This window comes from Marmota marmota, unplaced genomic scaffold, assembly GCF_001458135.2.
Source record: "Marmota marmota marmota unplaced genomic scaffold, marMar, whole genome shotgun sequence".
NCBI lineage: Eukaryota > Metazoa > Chordata > Mammalia > Rodentia > Sciuridae > Marmota > Marmota marmota.
This window is the reverse complement of record NW_026000229.1, coordinates 46436632-46447130: the sequence shown is the minus strand read 5'-3', so window position 1 is coordinate 46447130 and position 10499 is coordinate 46436632. Positions and strand designations below refer to the sequence as shown.

Below are 10499 nucleotides of genomic sequence, written 5' to 3'. Positions count from 1 at the left end.
GCCTGGGGCTGGAGTGCCCACATGGCTGGGATTTCAGCAGTTGTAAGACCAAAGGTCCTGCCTCTCCCAGAACAGTATTGCATGCCTATAATTCCAGCAGCTCTGAAGGCTGAGGTAGGGGGATTGCAAGTTTAAAGCCAGCCTCAGCAATTTAGCAAGACCCTAAGCAACTCAGAAACACCTTGTCTCTAAATAAAATATAAAAAATGGCTGGGACTTTGGTTCAGTGGTTAGGTGCCCTGGTTTCAATACCTGGTACCCCTCCATACACACACACACACACACACACACACACACACACACACACACAAACAGAATGAAGTCTACAGCAATGAGGAAGGTGAGCAAGCAGATAGCCTCATGAAGGCTCTTCCTTCTTGTCATAGCTTTCCCCCAAAAAAAGCCAATGACTGAGTACAGTTTATCCTAGGGAGGGTCCCACATAGGAGAATAAGAGCCCACTACTCTAAAGAGTCAGGAGAGTGGAAGCACAGAGGGAAGAGTTGAAGGAGCCTAGGTGTCTTAATAGGAAGAAAGGATAGAAGGAGTGAGGTGTGCTAAACCTCCTGGAAATGGGAAGGGAAAAGACCGTTGAGAGGCAGATAGAAGACTGGCACCATTTTCATACTTTGCCTTGATTTACAGGTAGACTTTAAATTTTGCTGTTTGAACTTGGACCATCTCCAGAACACCAGCAAGTCACTGTCACCTCCATTTTTTTAAGTCACTATCTAACTCCTTGGTACTGAGAAATTAGCCCACTTTTGCTGTTCTTCCTCCCAAAATTATACTCTTGGGATGGCCCTGTCTACCACATTTTCTCCTTTCTCCCCTAAGCCTCTTACCAAGATACCAACTAAACTGGAAGACAATGGGGGCTGAAATAAAGCAGGAAAGGGCAGAGGACAGAGTGGCACTGAGGATTCCAGCTGACATTAGGAGGCTGAAGGCAGACTCCATGCTCATGGTCTGAGAAAAAGGGCATGAAATCAATGCACTTTGGTACTGGGGATTGTCCACCAGGCGACCAGCATGCTGGTTTCATTAAAGAGGTTCGTGGCATAGAAGTTAACTAGTGAGATCAAAATAAAACACACAGACTCAATTACCTTTTTCTATGACCAGGTCCAAGACGGCCCTCACCTCGAACCACCCTGTGGGGCAGCAAGGCTTACTCAGGGCTAGCAGGAGAGAGAGAGAGAGAGCACGCCAGGGAGTGGCCTTTTATTGGGGAACAAGAAATTCAGGGGAAAATTCCATCCAATGAAGGTCGAGGGGGGCAGCATTCCAAGGTCAGGGTCAGTGATTGGCCTAAGGGTCAGTGGTCAGTCACACCCCCACACAGACAGGCTCTCGCACCTGGAGAGGGTGGGGATAGCTCCGACACAGTTTGGCCAGAACGCCTCACACCCAATCCGGGAGGTGCCCCATCACATGCGAGAACGGCTTCCTACAGGATTGAACCTTCCGGCATGCCTAACCTGTGAGCCACATCCCCAGTCCCTTTTATTTTTTATTTTGAGACAGGTTCTCCCTAAGTTGCTTAGGGTTTCACCAAGTTGCTGAGGCTGGCTTTGAACTTATGATCCTTCTGCCTTATCCTCCTGAGTTGCTGGGATTATAGGAGTGTGCCACATTGTCCCACTAATTATAGATGTGCCCCTCCGTTTCATTCTTATTGGTGAGTGCCCTCTCCTCTCAACTCCCTCCCCACTCTACTCCGGACACTGTTAATTACCTTTTCTCTCATGACTCCCAGAGCCCTAACTCTGGTTTCTAGGGCCTAATGCTTAAGCCTCTTTTCTATCTCTCCAGTCCTCAAAATAAATGAAACTTGTCTCCTAACATGGTAGTGGGTGTTGGTACATGTGTGCAAGGGAATGAGGAATTGAGAACAGGGAAAGGGAAACCAGAAGACAATGTCTTCAGCTCTCTAGATCTTGATCCCACGACACTAATTTGGAGGCTGACCTTTCGTCACTCTCAAAGCCGAGCTGAATGCCATTGCTCCCATCATCTCCAACTGTTTCCTCTACTCCTATGCCCTTATCAACTTCACTTCCCTTACCCAGTTGCCTGGTTAATATGGACGGGTGTTAGGGTCAGGTCCAGGGCTGGCAGAACTGATTAACTTGGACCATCTCCAGATGTTCCTCTAGCACCTAACCACTGAAACAAAGTCCCAGCCATTTTTTATATTTTATTTACAGACAGAGTATTTCTGAGTTGCTTAGGGTCTTGCTAAATTTCTGAGGCTGGCTTTAAACTTGCAATCCTCCTACCTCCGCCTTCAGAGCTGCTGGAATTATAGGAGAGAATCCTTGGGTGCAAGAGTGGTACTGCAAGGGCTGATACCCTTCCTTCCACTGGTACAGTCCTTGACTCTCCCTACTGGGCTCTTTACCCTGCCTGCTCATCATGTTCCTCCTTACTTGGTGGGCTACACTCATTGTTGTGCTATTTGTCCTTTTGCCACTGCTCCATATGTTTTACAAGAAACCTGGTGAATGACTGGGCAGGTGGTGAGTGAGGAAGTGAGCTACAGCAGGAGGCTGACCCCCATAAGAAGCCCAGAGCTATCACCATCAAGTCTCTATTTCTGCTTCTACCTGACAAGCAATGCCTTACCTTTAATCCTTATTTACCACTCCTTCCTTTGTGCAGATGTGAACTGGAGCTCTTAAGTCAGGTGGGCACCTATCACATGGCATTGTCCTATTCATGAGCCTGACCAATGTGCAGGACCATCTTAAGAACTTCTGGTAAGGGAATCTCTAGGGCAGCGGTTGAAAACTGATGGTCATGAACTGGATATGCAAATGAGGTTTGTTCAAAGGGCACAGCATTCACAATTTTCAAAATATATTGCCAACATTTAAGATCCAGGCTTGTTAATTCTGGGCCTCCAACCTACATGATGTACTTTGCCGGAACCGATAGCTGCTGTCCCTGGAGACAAGGCATGTACTTTTCAGTTTGCCACAGTTCCTACTTAATTCACATTATTCTTTATTATGTCACAGGTTCCTGTAGACTTTTGAGTTCTTAATCCTTGCTCTAGACATAAAGGAAATCAGCTTTCTAAATTCTGAGCAGGGCAGTAGAAGAAAAGAAAGGAACAGAATTCTAGAGGAACAAAAAGGTGACAGAAGAGATGAGTTCCCTAAGAAAGGATGGTTTCATGACAAGACAGAAGCCACAAGAGTGAGTTCCCAGCTTCCACCATCATGCCATGAGATGGAGAAGCATCTCTAACACCCTTTTATTTTGCCCTAAAATTCTAAAATCCCTCAATGGGTGGGGAAGAGTCAAGCATTATTCTCAACATTATACCTTCCTTCCTTTCTATAGGCCTCAGTGCCTGATGCTAACCCATCCCCCATGCCCATTGAATGTCCAGCACAGGTGAATTCTGTGAGAGCCTTACCAAGAACATGAGTCCCATGATCTGTGGGAATGTGCCCTCTGTAGACTAGAGAAACAAAAAAGAGGTGGAGAGAATGACAAGGGAGTGAACACAGAGAATGTAAGAACTGTGAGAGGAGAGCAGAAGGGTACTTTAGAGGCAGTGCAGTCCTCACCACATTTCTATTTCCCCTTATTAGGAGCCCCATGCCATTCAAGAGTCTGAGAATCATGTCAACTGGCTGAATGTCTGGAAGATTCATTCTGCCTATACAGTCATATCCACCTGCAAGTTTCATTCTGGGACCCAGAGTCTCTGCAAGTCAGCTGGATTAACTGGATCATTTTTTGTCCTTCCTTTCCCTACCTCTCCCTCTTCTTTCCTCACTGCCCCTCCATTCAGGTCTCAGGTAGACTAAAACCCAACATTCTGGTCTTTGGGTGTATGCATAATTGGCAGAAGATGCCTGTATCTGCTGTGGAGTACTATGTAGGCATTCTATAGTAAGTGTGGGATAGAGAAGCAGAAGATGGACATAGAAAGGGTCAGAAATGAATGAGAATGAAAAGGCATATAATCATGATGAGCCTTGTTTCCCCCAGCTTACCAGCAGTGCCTACATAGTACAGGAAAGGTACACCTATTTCAGCTCTTTCTCCTGTATTTGTTTTTATTTCACACACCTCCCTCCTCAAAAGTGATGCTTTTGAGGGTGAGCCTTCTGGGTCCTGCAGTGTGGCAGAGCCTACAGAAACCGGAGCCTGGATCTGCGAGTTTCTGGAAACCTTCAGGGACACTTCAAATCTACAGAGTAGAAACTATCCTGCCTCAGATCCACATGGCTAGATGGGAAGACACACAAACAAAATGAAAAAACAAGGGAATAAAGTGCCCCAAACAACCAAGTTGCTCCCATAAGAGAATCCATCGAAGAAATGTCAGAGAAGGAGTTCAGGATGTATTTAGTAAAACTGTTCTACGACTTAAAGAATTATATAAGAGAGCAGGAGTTATGCAGTAAAATAACAGATTCGCTTCAGGAGATGAAAGATCACTTCTGTAAAGATATATTAGAGGTCCTGAAAAGAAATAAAGAAGAAATCCTTGAAGTGAAGGAATCACTAAACCAACTTAAAAGTTCAATGGAAAGTATCACCAACAGACAAGACCATTTGGAAGATAGAACCTCAGGCAATGAAGACAAAATATATAATCTTGAAAATAAAGTTGATCCCACAGAGAAGATGATAAATTGCGTGACATTCCTTCACCCAGACACCATGCCTGAACAGCAACTGCTAAAGCCAACCGAGTGGAGCTACTGTGACTACTTCTGGGCTGATAAGAAGGATCCCCAAGGCAATGGCACGGTGGCTGGGTTCGAACTGCTGCTCCAAAAGCAACTGAAGGGCAAACAAATGCAGAAAGAAATGTCTGAATTCGACCGAGAGAGGATAAAGATTGAAGAAGAATATGCAAAGAACCTGGCTAAGCTCTCTCAGAACTTCTTGGCTGCACAGGAGGAAGGCTCCTTGGGAAAAGCCTGGGCCCAGGTGAAGAAGAGTCTGGCAGATAAAGCAGAGGTTCATCTCAAGTTCTCCACCAAGCTTCACAGCGAGGTAGAGAAGCCCCTAATGAACTTTCATGAGAACTTCAAGAAAGACATGAAAAAGTGTGACCACCATATCGCTGACCTCCGCAAGCAGCTCACCAGCCGCTGCGCGTCGGTGGAGAAGTCCTGGAAAGCCCTCACAGAGCGGCAGAGAGACCTGGAGATGAAGACCCAGCAGCTGGAGATCAAGCTGAGCAACAAGACAGAGGAGGACATCAAGAAGGCATGGAGAAAGTCCACACAGGCTGGTGACGACCTCATGCGTCGTGTGGACCTCTACAACCAGGCCCAGTCCAAGTGGTTTGAAGAGATGGTGACCACCACTTTGGAGCTGGAGCGGCTGGAGGTGGAGAGGGTGGAGATGATCCGGCAACATCTGTGTCAGCACACACAGCTGCGGCATGAGACAGACATGTTCAACCAAAGCACAGTGGAGCCTGTGGACCAACTGCTTCGAAAAGTGGACCCGGCCAAAGACAGAGAGCTGTGGGTCAGAGAGCACAAGACGGGCAACATTCGCCCCGTGGACATGGAGATCTAGACACGCCTGTGCGGCCCCGGGGGTCCTGCCCAGGAGAGGGGCTGGGGGTCCTGTGGAGAGGGGGAGGTGGCTCCCGGTGGGTGAAGCTGCCCTCCCACCCACTCTCCTGTCCACTGAGGAGAGAGGAGAGAGCTGGCAATTCCAGAAGGGTGATCTGGATGGCTCAGCTGGGGAATCCCAAATATTCCCAGGCCAAGAAGACAGACCTGCAACCCCGCCCTTGTCTTCAAGACTGAAGCCCCCCCCAAACCCCGTGCCGTGCTTGTTGCTCTGAGAACAAACTGAGGCTGGAACTTTGTGGTCCCTGCTGAGTTCCACAGGGGTGGCCGTCACAAACTTGTGCCCTTGGATGCCCCAAAGCCCATCCTCCAGCTGGTCCCTTTATCTCTGGGGCTTTGGAAGATCAGGGAAGAGCTGTCTCTGCCTCCAAGCCAATATTAAGAACAGAATCATGGATAGAAGGCGCCGTCAGCTCAGCCTGCACCTAGAATCCTTTACGGCCCTCTCTCTATTTTTCTCATTGCGTTCTGGGAGCCCAAATCTGGCTTTTCTTGGCCACTTTTCATCCCCATGGGTCTTGGGAAGGCCTGTTTTCTGTCTTCCCAGACCAACCCTGCCCAGAGAGGTGAGGATGGAACTACCTCATTCAGCAAATTAGCCCCAAGTCGGAGCATTGATTCACGGTTCCTATCAGACCAGGCATCATCTCTGAAGTCTTTGGAAATCCCAATCAACCCATTCCTCAGCTGCTTTCTCAAGGCAGTCCCCACCCCCACCCTACCACCCCTGCCCATCTCACTAGAGGGAGCTTTCCAAAGTTCTCTGCCAGGGAGATCTCCTCCTGCTGTGTGCATGTCCAAAAGCTTTGAGAGATGGAGATGAGCCAGAAACCACATGGGTCTGTCTCCCATGGTGTCCTGTCCAACACTGGGCTATCCTGACCCCGGCTCTCCCAGGCTGCCCACCAAAGGCTTAATAGGGCTAGGTCTGTCCCATATGAGAGACAGGTTAGGGCAAGTCTTTGTCAGACTCCATCTGCTTATGCAAGATAGGGTTTGGACTGCTGTCCCTTGTATGCGCATTGCAGACTCTCTTTGCTATCCAGGCATGCCCTGCCACCTGGGCCTCCAGCTCCTCTGAACTTTCCAGAGCCCTGCACAGAGCCCTCGCTTGGTGCCAGTACCTCCTTTCCCTTTGTCCATCTTCCCTAGAGAAGCCTGAGCCAAGCGTGACTCTTTTCAGCACTACCCCTGGGTTCAGCCAGCCGCTTTCTTTCTCGACTACAGCAAACACCATCTACCCCATCTTAGCCTAGAGAACCAGCCTGAGGAGGCTGGGAGAAAAAATTGACCCAGTGAGCAAGGAACAGCTTCTAGCCAGAAACCCCTGCCCTGAGAGCCCATCTTTCTTCATCTTTCCCATTGATGGCTTTCGGCTTGACCCTTCCGTCTTCCATGGGGACAGAATTCTACCAGCATAATTCATGGATCTTTCCCTCTGTTTTACATTGCTAATAATGGATGTTGATCTTGAATCTTTCAGCATCTCTTCCATTGAATTAGAATGGCTTTCTCATAGTTTATTTTAGAAAGATATTCAATATACTAAAAAAAAAAAAAGTGATGCCTTTGACTACAACTATGGTGTCTGCCTCTTAAGGATGCCAGGAAGGTTAAGTTTGGCTGCCCAATATCAGTCTCAAGGTGAGTCAAAACAGGTGGGCCTAAGAGAAAGATTAGGTGTGGGAGTATAGAAATTGTCTTTCAAAAGCGGTGTGAGAGGGCTGGGTGCAGTGGCACACACCAGTAATCCCAGCAACTTGGGAGGCTGAGGCAGGAGGATCATAAGTTAAAAGCCAGCCTCAGGGGTGGGAGGGGAAAGGGGCAGGCATGGGGTTAGAAATGATGGTGAAATGTAATGGATCTTACTATCTAAAGTACATGTGTGAAGACACATGAATATACTTTGTATACAACCAGAGATATGAAAAACTGTATTCTATATGTACTAAGAATTGTAACGCATTCCGCCGTCATATATAAATTAAAAAATTAATTAAAAAAAAGCCAGGCTCAGCAACTTAGTGAGACCCTATCTCAAAATTTAAAAAGGGCTGGGGCTGTGGCTCAGTGGTTAAGCACCCTTGAGTTTCATCCCTGATACAAAACAAAAAAAAAACCAAAATATGCAGTCTGGGAGGTAAGAGAACATATCTAGAGTTAATAAGACTGAAGAGAATTGGGAGCCAGGATATAAAAATGTGAAAGAAATGACTTTTCCTTTGAAGAGCCTACCAGTATGTTTAGTTCCCCTGAAACTTTAGGGTATGGGGAAAGTTTTAATATTTATCTAAATTCAGGGGGGAGAGATTTGGATTAAAATATATAAAGTAGCAGGATAAACTGGAGTGGTGATATCACCCAATTCTAGAGTAGGGTTTCTAACAGTACCCCAATTCTAATAATACTGCATATCTTATTCTTGGAATGTCCTCACTGAATAGGTGGATTCAAGCAAAGATGTAAAAAGATATTTTCTTTTTTGTTTTACCTCATCATTTCCCAGTAAATCCAGGGTATTTGGATGACACAGGAAGCGACACTCAATAGTAACTCCTTCTAAAACAGGTTCTGTTTTAGGGAAAACAGAGTTGAAGAGTGGAGAAGAGAAGCAGGCACCTAGAAAAGTAAATAGAAAGGGGAATGTGGCTAGTCAATGGGATAAGAAGCCATATAACATTTCTCTGGGATAGCAACAATTCTATTAAGGAGTTTTGATACTGAGTTAGGAGCACTTGTACAGCTGGATAAGAAAGTATTTTCATTCTTTTCCTCTCTTTTTGGGCAGTATCCTTACACCAGCAGCCTCAAACCACATTCCAGTCCAAGCAGGGCCAGTGGACAGAGGATGTGTCCTAACTCAATGATAAGAGTAGGTAGGGGGTCTCTAGCTCCTGAAAAAAACACCAACTCTCCAAGTTCCAGAAAACAAGAAAGGGAAGTTAGCTATTTAAAAATAGGAGGAAATAAAGAAAAGCAAAATAAAGCAGAAAGGGCTAGAAAATACACTCTGCATTGACAAAACACACAATGTCCTCCTCCCACCCCTGAGGCCTTCATGCTCTACTGTCTTTTTCAGTCTCAAGAAAAGGTGCATGCCTATAATCCTAGAGCCTTGGGAGACTGAGGCAGGAAGATCATAAATTCAAGGTCAGCCTCAGCAATTTAGCCTTAAGCAACTTGGTGAGACCTTGTTTCAAAATAAAAAATAAAAAGAGGTTGGGGATGTGGCTCAGTGGTAAAGCACTCCTGGGTTCAATAAATAAATAAAATTAAAATAATAAATAAGCAGGAAGGCTGCTTATCTCCTCTCCTCTTATCTTTATAGGGCTGACTCTGAAGATCCCCTATCTAGTGACATGCAAGGAAAAAATAGACTCAGTGTCTTTTTTTTTAATATTTACTTTTTAGTTGTAGTTGGACACAATACCTTTGTTTTATTTATTTATTTTTATGTGGTGTTGAGGCTCGAACCCAGGGTCTTGCATGTGCTAGGCGAGCACTCTACCGCTGAGCCACAACCCCAGCCCTCTCGGTGTCTTTTAAGACTTTGTGAGCAGACCCTCTGCGTAGCTGAGAAGAAATTCAAACAGTGAGCTGAACACAGAAACTCAAAGTTATGCTCAGGGGCTTAAAGAGCAGAAGATAGCAGGGGAGGGAAGGGTATTGGGATACCTGCTGTTGATGGAAGTACAGGAAAGTATAGGGAAACTACTGGGAGACTAGGTAAAATATCCAGTTCCTGAGCTGGGAATATAGCTCAGTGGTAGACTGCCTGCTTAGCATATGCAAGAACCTGGGGTTTGATCCCCATCACCTAAAGAAAAAGTGAAAGTCCAGTTCCTGTCTTATCTTTGTCTAGGATATGTTCCTTCCTCAGAACCTGTGGTTGATGTCCAGTGCCTAAAAAGTAAATAAATAAAAGTCCAGCTCCTATCATGTCTTTGCCTAGGATATGTTCTTTCCGCAGAATATTTCAATGCATGGCTTCCAACGTGTGTTGATACTGCCTGAACTCATAGGCAAATCTTAAAAACAAAAGAAGAAAGAAAAGGTCAGCACTGAGCTCTCTGCCCTATATACTTCTCTTCCCATCTTCCACCTTTATAGCGAAGAGTCTAAAGAAGCAAGTGTCAGGTCAGACAATTTATAACTTAATTGAATATGTGATAAGCAAAAAAGGAAGAGGGAGGAGCTGAAATTTGATGAAAGAGGACTACTGTGAGGATATGGCTGTGGGGAAACAGGAGCATTAGCTTCTATCTGTATCTGAATGGGTTTATGGTTACCAGTTGGGAAGAAATGCAAGACTAGGCAGTAAAATAGAGAAAAACCCAAGTGAAAAAGCCCTGTTGTTTCTCAATTCCCAAGGACAGACATTTCAGATGACAAATACTCTTTGCTCCTTGCTATATCTGAGACTTCCTTTCTCTGCGTCCAGAAGTCATTTGAAGACTTGGTGACCTTACATCAGCTGCAGGAGCTACCACCAAAGGGGGACTTGAACCTTCCTCTCTCAATACTCTTTCTTCAGGTTATATCTCAGAGCATGACCTGCAGAAGAATCAAACGAATGTATACAGGAACAGGGCCATTGTCCCAAAGTGGAACCTGACAATAGCAGCTCTCCCTGTCTTTTGTTCATTCTTCCTAACCAAGTTGTTAGAGTGGAACATGTGTCCTCGTGAAGTACTATGGCAATATTCCCAAAATGCTGTCCTAGTCATGTGAGTCTGGAAAAATTTCAAACTACAGGGGTAGAGATTCTAGCAACAGGTCTATCCCAATGACTGGACACACCAAGGGACAGGCTTCATGCCTCATGCTGCCTTGTACCAGGAGCCTACCTGTGATCTCTTGGATAGCCAGTCTTGGGGTCCT

At 45.9% G+C, this 10499-nt stretch overlaps 1 protein-coding gene across 1 annotated transcript; it reads left to right on the top strand.

The window, feature by feature from the left end:
- The first annotated feature begins 1317 nt into the window (after positions 1 to 1317).
- Positions 1318 to 7444, top strand: LOC125613330 (growth arrest-specific protein 7-like). Its single transcript, XM_048793198.1, has one exon. The coding sequence runs from the start codon at positions 4342 to 4344 to the stop codon at positions 5557 to 5559; it is 1218 nt and encodes a 405-aa protein (XP_048649155.1). The 5' UTR covers positions 1318 to 4341; the 3' UTR covers positions 5560 to 7444.
- The last annotated feature ends 3055 nt before the right edge of the window (positions 7445 to 10499 follow it).